The 13,569-nt window shown below is 44.9% G+C and overlaps 1 protein-coding gene across 1 annotated transcript in view; it reads left to right on the top strand.

Moving 5' to 3' along the window:
- The window catches only part of Epb41l3 (erythrocyte membrane protein band 4.1 like 3), a 138,527-nt gene that overhangs the window by 47,300 nt on the left and 77,658 nt on the right, over positions 1-13,569 (top strand). The window contains exon 2 of the mRNA XM_033757577.1: positions 13,474-13,564. Within this exon, the coding sequence (XP_033613468.1) occupies positions 13,474-13,564 (91 nt within the window). The remainder of the gene's footprint in view (positions 1-13,473; positions 13,565-13,569) is intronic.

The raw sequence follows: 13,569 nt of genomic DNA, 5'->3' as shown, positions 1-13,569 counted from the left end.
ACACTAGATTAGAAACCTCTTTTCACAGGGAGAGGAGCCAGTGTTGCAATGCTTACATATATACTTAAAGAGAAGAACATAGTAGGAAAACAGTCTTTAAAACAAAATGTAATTTTATAGCTGTTTGAGTTTGCTGTTTGCCTTATGTGAAGGGGTAGAGTAGCCCATCAGCAGCGTGGAATTTTAGATGAGCACATAATATCATAACTTGGGCAAACCATTCAACACTGACGCAGAAGGAGGTGGCCAGAGGGATTTATGTGATGCCAAGCGTAACGGTCTGAGTGGCAGGAAGAGCTCTGCAAAAGGGGGACAGGAGCTCAGGCCTGGGCTGTGACTGAGGGAATGTCCCCATCTATTCCGTGGGGACCACGTCTGCTTCACGGTGCTTGGGCTGAGCTTGTTTGGGAGAGCCCAAGGTGGGGTGTTAATTGAAAAGTAGTAACATCACAAAAGTTTATGAGAAAATTATTTCAGTTGCCAAACTCATGAAGATCCAATGCATCTGAGACGCTCAGCTTTCCCTGTAGGGAACCGTTAAGACAATATTTGATAAGATTCCTTGAGAGTTTAGTTAAGGAGCAAATCTGCAGTATTTAAATTCTGCCATACACAGGGAGGGTACGATGACAGTTTGATGCTTACAGAGAGTGATTTATGGCTAACAGAAAATGGAGAGAGTATTTACTCACTCCTCCTTCCTGCACTTAGTTTAACATAAGGGCTGAATGTTTTGCAGTAACGCATCTCATTGGTACTCTGAAATTTCCATTTTGATTTAATTTTTTTGCTTAAAAGCTCAAGAATATGGTTAAGGAGTTGCCGCTGGCTAAGAGAAATGAACTCATTGTCAATTCTGAACTCAATTGTGATAATGGTGAATGCTCAAGAATTGCTGTGAGCAGATCTATCCAGAAACTGGACCCAAACATTTATGTTAACTCCTGAAAAAACAGATACTTTCGCCAGGCGTGGTGGCACAGGCCTGTAATCCCAGCACTTGGGAGGCTGAGGCAGGAGGATCACTGTGAGTTCGAGACCATCTTGGGCTACATAGTGAATTCCAGGTCAGTCCCAACTACATAGTGAGACCCTGTCTCGAAAACAAAACACAAAACAAAGCAAAAACAACAACAACAACAAAAAACATTTTCTGGCAATTTGCAATCCTAGAAATAACTCTTTATGTACATCTGTGTATACTCAACAAAACATTATAAAATGCTTGTTGAAATGACACGGGTAAGTTGTGGGAAAACCCCTGCTTCTGCTGGGTGTGAGGCTTTCCTAAGTCCAACCCCTGCGAAGCAGGATTCCTGCATGGACATCTTAGCAACCCCAACAGGACTTCTGTGTAGCACACCAGGAATCTTTAGTAGCCTGTTTGCAGCTTCCCAATAATAGTTTCTGGTGCAGACATGTTAAAATTCCACTGGGACTTTGATTCCCTTTCAGACTGTGTGCTATTAGGGTGTCGATGGAAAACATCCCCCCAAAGCCTTACGTATACAGAGCTGGGGCTTTTGGAAGGAATTGGACGGTGGGCCTTCTGTGATCACCCGTGGATCCATCCTGTGAGGAGGCGTGGCAGGCAGGGTGTGGCCCTGGAGTTTGCCGTGGGCGGGATGGTCTCTCTCTGTGGCTCCGCCCGCCCGTCTCTGGCTGCTTCCTGGCTGCCCTGAGGTGAGCAGCTGTCTTCCTCACCCCCTTCCACGGTGCTGTTCTGCCTTGGAGCCAGCCAACCATGGGCGGAGTGAAACTCCGCGCCTCTAAGTTCCAGGGACGGGAAAGTGGCTAAGACGTGGGCCCAGCAAGCACGGAGGTGCCGGGGCCCCTCACCCTTCAGGGAGGTTCGCGGATGAAGTCCATAAGCACGTTCCCCACTCGGGGCCCAGGCCCTTTATGTGCATTTGTGACAGGTTCGCGTTTCTTGGGAGACTGGAACTGTCACTGAACCCACAGGAGCACATCTATCAGAGAGGCAGGTGATCACTGCTTCCGCCCAGACGGGATGGTTTCCCGAGGTGGTGCCCGCAAGGTGGGGGTGGCGAAGGGGATGGAGGAGCCGCTGCACTGGGGCCGTGGTTGAAGCGTGGTGCCCCTTGGTTGGAGGCCTGCAGCAGGATGCATTGCCTGACATCTGTTCGCCTTGAGGAACCTCATGGGCACGGGACACGTGACCTGGGTAGCAGGCTGGGTTTGTCCTCCGGCTCTGCCCTCTTTCCCCCTCTTAACTGAAGCTGCACTTGGGCCTTCAGAGCGCCATCAAGTGCGTCCCACTCCCTCGGTTCCCCTTGGTGCTGCCTGGCCCTGCTGTGTCTGTCAGCCAGGCTGCTGCTGGCCTCCCTGCACCTGCCTGGTCCCTCTACTCAGAAGCCAGAGTGATCCTCTAAAATCTTCCAGGAGAGTGTGCCTCTTCTTAAAATTCTCCATTGCACTTAAATCAAATCCAGCTTTATTTAGGGCATAAAGAGACATGGATCTGACCTGCTCATGCTTCCTCTGGTTACTGCACCTCCCCTTTGCCAGCTCCTGGCCTGAGTGCCTCCCTTGCCCACAGCAAGTGCCTTTGGTCCTTAAGGTCTAAGTCCTGTTCTTCCTCAGCTGCGTTTTCTGAACCCTGCATCTCCACGGGGCAGATCTTTGTATCCTCATGTGGCTGAGCCATCCCTTCCCTGGAGAGGCCAGCCACGCATCGACCTGAGCTGGGCTATTTAATGACATCCATCTCTAGCCGGCATTTTAGGATTCCTCTCAGGATGCCTGTGTAGAATGTAGGTCCCACCAGAGCAGACACCTTGTGCATCTTCAGCTGACATCCTCCGGCCACAGAGCAGCTTTTCTGGAAGTCTGTCTTGTGGGGCTGGATTCATGCAGGGAGCAGGGATATGGCCAGTGTCTGTAGCCTTCACTGAGCAGGCTCCAGCCTGTACACACCAGGCAGCCGGGGTGGTGCATGCAGCCCAACGTTGCTGAGTGTGCACTGGGCCTAGGAAGGGAAGGCACATTCCCAGCTTCAGGCTCCCCTCCCTGGGAACTCCCTAGACTTCGGCAGAGCGTGTGTAGGTCCTGGGCGGCCCTTCTGCAGGCTCTCCATTGTCTGAGTGCACAGGCAGTCGTGCCCTCCTTGCACAGGGTCTCTGAGTTTCCAGCTCAGGGGCAGCTGCCTCCTGCATTGAAATGCATCTGGAAGACTTGATTGAATCTTGGTATTTCAGACATAGAGAACTTTCTGTGCTAGTCCTTAGCACCGGTTGGATTTGGAACTATGACTACTGTGTGTCTTACTAGGGTGGATGTTTACATAATCACCCACTCATCTATCTGTCTGTCTGTCTGTGTATCATCTGATCTTCCAAACTGCACTTGTTAATTTTTCTGCTCACCTGTACACCTACACACTTCTGAACTTGGAAAAAGAAAAAGTGAATAGCTTGCTGATAATAAGCCAGGCTTTTCCACCCTACCAGGGAAGAGACTCTCTGGCCTTTTCATATTACCTAAGCATGATACATCATTTCAGTAACCTGAGTAAAACCTTAGTAAGCTCAACTAGCTCATGAGTGGTGGCTTCCTTTTCTTGCTAGAGTGCTGATGCCTGTCTGCCGTGGGGCCTTGTGCGTTTGGACAGAGTAGTCAGGTGGGGTGTGTGTCTTCGCTTATTTCAGGGGCAGAATTTCCTCTGACCAGTGTTCCTGGCTCTCAGGAGGCCTAGAATTTTGGAATTTTAGAACAGAAAGGCAAACCAAGTTCCACCGAGTCACAGAGCCGTGATATCGTGGGCCCAGAGCCAGGCCCTGGCTGGTCCGGATACCCGGCCCCGTTAGGTACAGCCCTTCTGTGTGTTGCTGATTTCCCTTGTCTTTCTGAAAGAGCCTGTGACTTTTACTTCACTGACGTCTGAAATGTGAAATGAGTCACTTAACTTGACACTGAAGGTCAGTGATCCCTCTGATGAAAACTTCCTGTGGAAACCCCGTCTTGTCCCTGCAGACTCACTGCAAGCCCGTTCCTCTGGGCTGGGTGCCCCCACGCTGGGCACCGGGACTGGCTTGCCCCTGGGTTCCGCCTCGGAGTGCCCCCCCCCAGACATGGAGATTAGAGGCCTTTTGGTTTTCCTGTTGGCCTGGGGTCATTTCTCAGTCTGTATCAGCGAGTCACAGGCGTGCAGTCCTTGGGATGTCTTCTCTGTCCTCGCGGGTCTTACTCATCCTCTGAACATTTACAGGGGTCATCGGAAAACCATTTTGGAATTATGATCTCTTTGACATAAAAATTCCAACTTTCTGCTGTTTGTACCATCTTAAAAAGTCACCTCCAGCAGACCTGGTATATTGGCTTGCAGGATTTGGACTTAGCCTGGCCAAAAAGCTTATTTGAAAACAAAACAAAAACTATCATTGTTGCTCCTGCTGTTGGTCACAAACAGGATCTCAACTCTGTTGCCAACGTGTTTGGAGACCCTGAATCATGACCAGCTCTGAGTTTGACTCTTTGTCCTCTGAGGAGTGACTGGCCCCGCAAGGCCTGTCCAATCTACTGCTGAGCTGAAAAAAATGGAGAAGCCCTTCTGGCCCCTTCCACCTCAGTCCTCAGGGCTGCCAGGGTGAACTCTGGGTAACAGGCTCATCACTGCAGTGAAGTCAGGCAGCCTCGGGGAGCCTCACCCTCAGAGTCACCCCCACTCCTCGTGTTCCAGCCACAGCAGACCACATACTCTCCTGTTGTGGCCGCTCAACTGTTCTACTCTTTCTTGAGTGGTAGGCTAGCCCTGCCCTGAATGTCCTCCTGGCTTCCTCCTGTCTTTCTGAATACAACTCAAGAGGTAAAATTGATAAGCGTGAAGTGGGTGGGAGTTGGAACTAGGGAGAAAGGCAGGGTTCTGAGCTGAGAATGAATAACATCCTCCTGTTAGAAAGGGAAACACGGGGCATGGGTCTGGCGGGCTTGGAGAGCCAAGGGTTTGAATGAACAGGTGCTTGGTTTTAGGTGACTCTGAGATATCCAGACAGAGCCCTGAGCATGGGTGTGTCTGTGGGACTGAGGAGAAGGGAGAGGTGACAAATGAGGGGGGACCATATTTTGCCGTTGCCCTTGAATTTAAAACAAAGCGGATGAGCTTTCCAAAGAAGAGGGCGTGGTGAGAGAGAAGATCTCTGCTAGGTGTGGATGATGGGATATGCAAGGCAGATGGAAGCCTGAGAGGGTCACCAGGGGAGGCAGAAGGAAAATCACGTGCCAAGCGTGGAGAGTTGAGAGATGAGATGCCTGCGGGTCTCATTGGCTCCTGGGGAGGTACTGGTGACCATAGCAGGGTTTGTGAGAATAACAGGGAGCATTCTGAAGGATGGACAAAAGGGGAACATCTGCACAGAAGAAGATCATTCTTTCTAGAAGCTTGGCTCTGAAGGAAAGGAGAGGGTTAGGGTGGGCTGGGATGGAAGACGGGACAGGAGGCCAAGAGCAGGTTGTCATGGTGTTTTTGTGGGTGGTTGTCGTGTCCTGTTTTGTCTTGGGTAGACGATCCTGGGGCATTTAAAGAATCCAGTGGAAGGGAGGGAGAGTTTTCTGCCTTGTGTTTGCTAACAATTGATGATTCTTAGCAGACTGGCGAGTGGTATTTCTAAATTCTTTTGGTGAAGTTCTACAAGCTCCTTGCTTCTTCTCTGTAAATTTATAGTCGGAATATAAAAGGGGAAAAGGTTGATTTATAAAATGTGTCCATTGATGTCTGACATCCTTGTAGGCAGGTAAACGGTATGAAAAGTTTTTCCTTTATGAAATGCTTTGTTATTCTGTAAGAAACCTATCTCACACATAAATGACAAAAATTATATTAAGCATTTTATTTCTCTGTCTGAAGTTTATGTCTTTTGATAAAAGATGGTTGGATTTTCTTTTCTTTTTTATTCATTAAGTTTATTTGTACATTTTAGGTATACATTATGATTACATTTATGGTTGGAAATTTGTACCTATACATGGTGTACTTGATACTTATTTTTCCCCTCTCCTCTTCCCTTCCTGCCACCCGTCCGCTTCTACCTATTTACAAAACAAAACAAAACAAAACAAAACAAAAAACTCAGAAACAATTTTGTTTCCATTGTTTCCTTATTTTCATATATTTTTTCTTTCCCTTCTTTCTTTTTCCCTGCCTGCCCCACTTCCTTTGGACCTTTTCTTCCTATTTTACTTTGTCTGTTATATGTTTTGGTGCTCACTGAACAGTTTCTCTAGTTTGAGAAACTGAAAGTGTAAATGAGTAAAAACTGTTTGGTATTTACACATTTGTCCTATTTACCTCACTTAGGAGTATGGCCTCAACATACATCCATTTAGCTATAAATGTCTCTATTTTATCATTCTTTATGGCTGAGTAGGATTCCATTTTATTTAATGAACAACAACAAAACATCATCTTTATCCAGTCACTATTTGATGGGCAATTGGGCTGTTTCCAAGATTTAGCTTTTAAAAATTGTACCTCTATAAACATGGGTGTGCATATATCACTATGGTGTGATTCTTCTAATTCTTTTGGGAAGATACCCAGCAAAAGAATAGCTGGGTCAAATGGAACCTCTAGTCCTAGTTGTCTGAAGTATCTCCATATTGATTTCCACAGGGGTTGCACCAGTCTGCACTCCCACTAACACTGGAGCAGGATTCCTTTTTCCCCACAACCCCGCCAGCATTTGTTATTGGTTGATTTCTTGATAGCAGCTGTTCTTTCTGGGGTGAGGTGGAATCTCAGTGTTGTTTTCACCTGCATATCTTGAATGACCAGTGATATTGAACATTTTTTTGTATGTGTATTTGCTTCTTCATCTGAGAAATGTCTGTTCATTTCAGATGCCCATTTTTGGATTGGGTCTTTATATTTGGGGGGTCTGATTTTTTTTAGTTCTTTACGTATTCTAGGTAGTATACCTCTGTCTGAGGAACACTGGTAGAAGTTTTTTCCCATATTGTGAGTTGTCTCTTCACTCTGTTGGTGATTTCTCTTGCAGTGCAGAAGCTTTGTAATAAGATGAGATCCCAGTTGTTGATTCTTTGTATGAGTTTGAGTGCAACTGAGGGTTTGCTCATGAAATCTTTTCCTACATCAATGTCTTCAAGAGTTCTGCCTAATCTCTCTTTTAGCACGTTTAGTGTTTCTGTTTTATGTGTTTAAGTGTTTAGTGTTTCTGTTTTAAAAGACCGAGGAGGATTATCAGAAAATGGAAACACATCTGTCATTCTTGGGTAGGAAGAACCAATATAGTAAAAATGGCCATACTTGCAAAACTGCTACACATATTCAGTGCAATCCTGATTGAAATTCCAAAAGCATATGTCACAGAACTAGAGAAAACAATCCAAAAACTCATTTAGAACCAGAAGAAACCTAGAGTAGCAAAAGGAATTCTATGCAGCAAAGACAAGGCAGAGGGTAGTACAATCTCCAACCTGAAACTATACTACAAAGCCACTGTGATAAAAACAGCATGGCACTGGCAAAGAAACAGACCCGAGGGCCAGTGGAACACATTAGAAGATGCAGAAACAACTCCAGACACACTCAGCCACCTCACTTTGACAAAGGAGCCAGACACCCTCCCTGGAGAGACAGTCTGTTTAGTAAATGGGGCTGGGAAAATTGGGTTTCAACCTGCTAAAGCTTAAAACTAGACCCCTAGCTCTCACCATGCACTAAACTAAAACCAAAATGGGTCAAAAATCTAAATATTAAAACCACCGATTTTTCATACAACAAGAGAGTTAGGGAAATCTGAAGAAACTAATGCAGAAACTATTATATAGCTACCGTGTAGTTGAGATGGAGATTTTAGTGATGCTGCTTCTAGAAGTGGAGAAGGTAAGAAGAAACTGGCATGTATTTAAAAATTTAGGGCTGAAAAGGAACAAAGTTTGAAATGCATGCCAATGACCATCTTTATGGGCAAATCAGACTGGGAATTACGCATATGATTTCATTAGTACTGCCAGAAAGCGTTGTTTGGAGCTCATTACTATTTCTCTGGGTAGTCGTTAATAAATATGTCCCAGAGAGAAGCAAATTGCAATATAACTTAGGTTTCTTTAAAAGTAAGGCACCCCTCTTGTTATTGGGCTGGCATCCTTAGGGACATCCTTACCCCCACTTCTAGGATTTGGAGTTTATAGGAATTTGAGCCTTTTCAACACACTGAGGTAAATTTAAAAGTCAGAGGGCACCATTTTAAGTCAAAGCTTAGCATTCTGTATCTCTTTCTGTTTGGGATTGTAGGCAGAGTGCTTACTTCCAATGACCCAAATGATCAGCTATTATTTTGGGCCAAGGTAAACATGGCAGAACACAAGGGAACCTAAAGGTGTGACTTTGGGTGGCAAGAGTTGTCCAAGAAAACAAGGGAGGAATGAATATAAGGACAAGAAGAGCCAAAGCAATGTAAGTATTGTGAAAACATAGTTTGGAAAATAGCTCGGCCTTCAGGTACTAGTGGAAGAATGCATTTATAAACTCACTCAAATGAGTTAAAGTTAGAAACACTGTATTTAAGTGTTTGATTTTAATCATTTGCCACTTAAAACATTGGTTTATTGCTTGCTTGTATTCCCACATGGGGTAGGGCAGTCTAAAGGTTTTTAAATTGAATTTTCTGATCTAGGACATTGATATTAGTTTATATTTCTTGTTGGTACAGTATGAACTTATGCCCTTTTAGATACATGGAATTGGATATTGATTCTAGTAAGATTCCAGAATTTGAAAGCCTTCCATTTTAAAGGATTGATACTTTATAGTCTCTTTGTAACCATGAAAGTTTTTATTAACATTTATCAAAAATAGCAATAATTTTCATTTAATGTATTATTCCTATAGTAAAAAGCAATATGCCATGGAAATATCTGGCAAGGGCATAGGGCTTTATTCTGATGATTGGCATTCTGTGATTCAGTTGCTGTAATGACAGGTAAGGTATTATGTAGAATATTCATAGGTAAAAAGTAATGACAGGTTATTTTATTATTTGAATAGCTGATAGGTGGGTGTTGGACTCCATCCACTTTGCACTTTTATTTAGTGTATAGCTGGCTTTCTGCCTTGGAATTAAAGACAAAGCCAGGTGCAAAATAGTTTCATGACTAGAATAACATCAGCGTCAAAATTGGGACAGTGCTTTATTCGCTTTCCCCTTCCATTTTATGCTTCTTGAGTCCTGGGACTAATGGCATTTGTTTTGGCGAGATTTCGGTTTTAAGGCATATTTGATAATATTTTAACTAAAAGTTTAGAATACACTGATATGAGATGTATATATTTCAACTACATTAAAAAAAACTCTTGTGTTTAAAAAGTAGTAAAGTAGATGCAAGAAGATTGTGACAGAGGGCAGATTCTTTGGCTCTGATGGAAAGATCTTCAGGCTTCTCCTCCACTCCCCCTATCCCTCTTGGTCTATTTAGTGGTCGAATTTCTAATCTGAGCCTCTCATTTTATAGAAAAGGAAGCAGGAGGTGAAAATAACTATTATTCACCCAATATCATATGTGAACCTTATTTCCTGCTAATTATTTTCATGTATTATGTTCATAAAAATTACAGATTTTAAGATGAAATAAACTAAAACATTTCGAGTTTGGAATGAGATTCTAGCTTTTTATTTCTGTCACTGTTTTGACATCTAGTTATTAAGTTATATCTACAATTTGCTGAACCATGTGTAATAATACTAACAAAAACTGAAGAAATACTCATAAACATAGTAAGAAAACCTTGATAATATACAAAATTTTTCAAAAATTAAGAAAATAGTTTATATGTAAGAACTGCCTTGCCATAGGGAAAAAAAATGAGCACCTTTTTAAAAAAATTTTTTTCTAGTAGTTACTTATGTTTTACTTTTTATACTCATTGTTTAATGACTATTATTATCATTATTATTTTGCTACCAGGGATTGAACTCGGAACTTTGAGCTTGCAGGGCAGGCGGTGGAACCACTGAGCTAAATCTGGTCCCTTGTTTTATTATTTTTTAATAGGTGTTCTGTGAACACCACCTTTTCTTTTTGGTTTTTTGGGAAGACTTTTTCTTTACTGGTAAAAATGTTAGACTAAGAAGTAATATTTTCTGTGGGCTGAATTAGTGTTAATTATGTTTTTATTTTTCAAATGGGGTAGGTAGATGCATGGTGCCTTTTCGTATTAAGTTCATATGTATTTTACACATACTACATATATGCATTTGTAGTTTGGATTGTTTGTGTCAATGTTTACCTTTTAGGGTCTCCATTTTAGACACTTTTAACCGAATTCTGTAGTTTTGGCTATAAAACAGAAATACATACTTTTGGCCAGGGATTTAGCTCAATGGTTCCACCGCCTGCCTCGTAAGTGCAAGGACCTGAGTTTGATCCCTGGTACCAAGAAAAAAGAAAGAAATACCTACTTTTCACACATTTAAGAGAGTTTTACAAAGTCAAAACTACAAAAGAGAGATATTGCGCTTTTAAATGCAAATATATGACAGCAGATAATGTTGGTTCTGCAATTTATGGACATTTTTAGGTCTGGGTGGTCCTGGATATCCTAGGGTATAAATAGGCACAGTTCTCTCCCCAGAACTTATAGGTAGGAGTAGAGAGTAATTATAAAGTGTGACAGTCATAGGAAGGAACGCTCCAGCAGTGGTGTGGCCAGAATGGGGCCTCTGGGACAGCACTGGAGGAGAGGGGAGCTGGCTACTTAGGGCCAGAGGGAAGCGTGCTCTCGCCGTGTCTCGCAGACCGGTGTGGTTTAGAAACTGGAGGGAGGTCCTGGCAGCCGAGCCTTCAGGGGTGTCAGGGCTGGGACACACCCTGGAGGCCAGGCCAAGCAGGAGTTTGGGTTTAATTCCAGCACATTGGGAAGCTGTTTAAAGAAGGTAAGAGAAAGGAAAATGCCCAGGGTGAGGTCTGTGAGTCTGGCTTGGGAGGAACAATGCCACTTACAGCATGAGAACGATGCTGAGATGAAGGCCACCTTTTGGGAGAAGCCAAGTGGGCAGGTAGAGTCTCGCCTGGATGCTGGACCTGAAGTCTGAGCTGTGGAGAAGGGAGTGGGCCACTGAGCCGTGGGAAGTATTCAGACCACAGACGAGTGTGCCTGCGGGAGAAGGTAGGAAGGAGGAGAGGCGGGCCCAGAATTGGATTCTCTGTGATTTGACTGCAGGCAGAGGGTGGGTAGAGGGAGGAGTCTGTACAGTGCAAAAGTTGATTAAAACATGTGGTGAATGTTTACATTTTTAAAAATTATAGTAAATGACCCATTGTCATGGATCCCCTCCAAGCCCTCGCCCTTGGTCCAAACACCTTTATCCCTTATTCCTGCCACTTTCTGGAGCAGTTCTGGTAGTCCTCTTTGCCGAGTGTCTTTACAAGCTATGTTTTTTAAAAAGCAGTAAATGCTGCTGCTAGACACCATCTAGTGGAAAGTTAGACCTCTAAAACCGTACAGGGCCTGGCACTGTGTGGCTTCTGGCTCTTCCCCAAAGTCAAATCGACCGTGAAAGGAAAACATCCTCGATTGATTCACATCGTGTCGGCCACGACGACTTCCAGACCTGCTTCAGAACATGGCAAGAACGAGGGGTTCAGTGTGTCCAAAGGGACCCGTTTGAGGGGCATTCGTGGCAGTGTGCCTTTTCCTGTCATAATTTTTTTTAAGATGTGAACATTCACTGTATTTTCTGAAGGAGAGTGAGGGGCCCGAGGACCAGGAAGAAAGCCGGGGATTCCGGTGTGTTCCGAATCCCAGTAGGAAGTGGGTCGCCAGCAGAACCTCATCATGGGGCTGGCTGCTGAGGGGTCCAAGGAGAGGGTGATCGGGCGAGCTCGCACCTAGAATTGGCCTCCCAGAGCCAGGGGTTGCAGAGAAGGGAGGAAAACAGTGGCTCCGAAACATCCTTGTCTCATATGCGGTCCTCGGTAGGTGGCAAAACTGAGTTGACTCCTCTTAAAACTGATCAAGAGCTGGAACTGAGTGTAGGCTCTGAATTCCACATCCCAGCACCTCTCCTCCCCTCCCACTTCCTCTCTGTGCTCACAACACTTTGCAGAATAGGCATACCCAAGAAATTAATGTTTACTTTCAAGATTTGCTTGGAAGTCCAAAATGAAACATAAGAGGGAAAGAAAACGCGTCAGTTTTATTTGGATTGCGCTCTTGCTGTGGGTATGGATTTGGTATGTACACATGGGGCTCTGGGGCTCTGGGCACATGCCAGGCTGATGTGTCTTTTATTCGGCAGGAGAAATAATCTGGGACTGCATGGAGCTCTGAGTAGGGAGCACTGATGTGCCTTGGTGGCTTTGGTGGTGTCCCTCCTTGCTTAAGTCGTCCTGCTGCACACTGCAAGGGCAGACCTGGAATGACGACTTTATTGTAGTTACTAGTTTTATTTTGCATACTTCTGTATTCTTCCAGCCAGCATTCTATTTCCTTAACTATTTCCTTAACTATTACATTAGCTCCTTGTTTGGGGGATATTCTTGCCATGAAATTAGCACTAGAAAGGGAAGTTATATGATAATCAGAAATCTGTTTTTTGCAGTGCTTACCACGCATACATTAGATATGACTTGAAATGTCACTGCATATTTGGCAATGTAGCTGTTTTAATGACTGGTACAGAGTCTGCTCGAAACATAGTGCTGTACCTAACAGCAAAGGGAAAAGTAACAGCAGTGAGTCCGTTCTTAGGGTACAAGCATGTCCGGTTTTTACCTCGACACGAGTGAAGGTCCACACGGATGCCTGTGTGGACCACACCCTGCTGGGAGACACAGCTGCTGTGTCAGTCTTTGGGAGGACTGTATCTGAAGAACATGGTCAGCGTTGCTTTTGAGGTCCCAGACGAACTCATTCTCATGGTTCAGGGCAGCAAGAGGAGCCCAGGGAGGGGATGAGGGTTAATCCGTGCCCCCCAGCTGTGGCCCCTGCCTGCCCAGTGTGGGACAGGGCCCCTGCCCCAAAAGAAGCCTCCAAGTTTAACAAAAGAAAAAGAATTAGGCAGAATCAGATGAGAAGAGCATTGGTTCCGGAGGGATCGGTGGGTTCAGGAGTAGAAAAACAAGAGGGAGATGAGGAATATCCACATCAGTCATTTCCTTGCCTGTCCCGGGATGTTAGTCATACATCCATGGCAAATTCACTTTTGTGAATTAAATTAAATCATTTAATGTCATTTAATCATTGTGACCTTTTGGAAAACATTGTTTTACGATGATTTGTGGCAAAAACCTAATAGCCGCCAGGTGTAATCATGATAGACTGTTCCCCAGCCCCATGTCCAGGCCTTGGTGGTACCCAGCAGGTCCCGTCTGGTCTCAGTGCCTGGGCCGGGCCATCTGGTGTCCCTGCTCCCAGGTGCCCAGTTCAGCCCCTCGTGGCCGGTAAGCCCGGGACGTTGCACTGGTGACGACGCTGTCTTTGTTTTCTGCTCGCAGAACAATCCACCATGACTACTGAATCCGGATCAGACTCGGAATCCAAGCCAGAGCAGGAGGCGGCGCCCCAGGAGGCGGCCGGGGCGCAGGGGCCCG

The sequence above is a fragment of the Fukomys damarensis genome, unplaced genomic scaffold, assembly GCF_012274545.1.
Source record: "Fukomys damarensis isolate Sample0158 unplaced genomic scaffold, DMR_v1.0_HiC HiC_scaffold_30, whole genome shotgun sequence".
Classification (NCBI taxonomy): domain Eukaryota; kingdom Metazoa; phylum Chordata; class Mammalia; order Rodentia; family Bathyergidae; genus Fukomys; species Fukomys damarensis.
The sequence above is the reverse complement of the archived record's forward strand: the minus strand, read 5'-3'. Positions and strand labels throughout refer to the sequence as shown.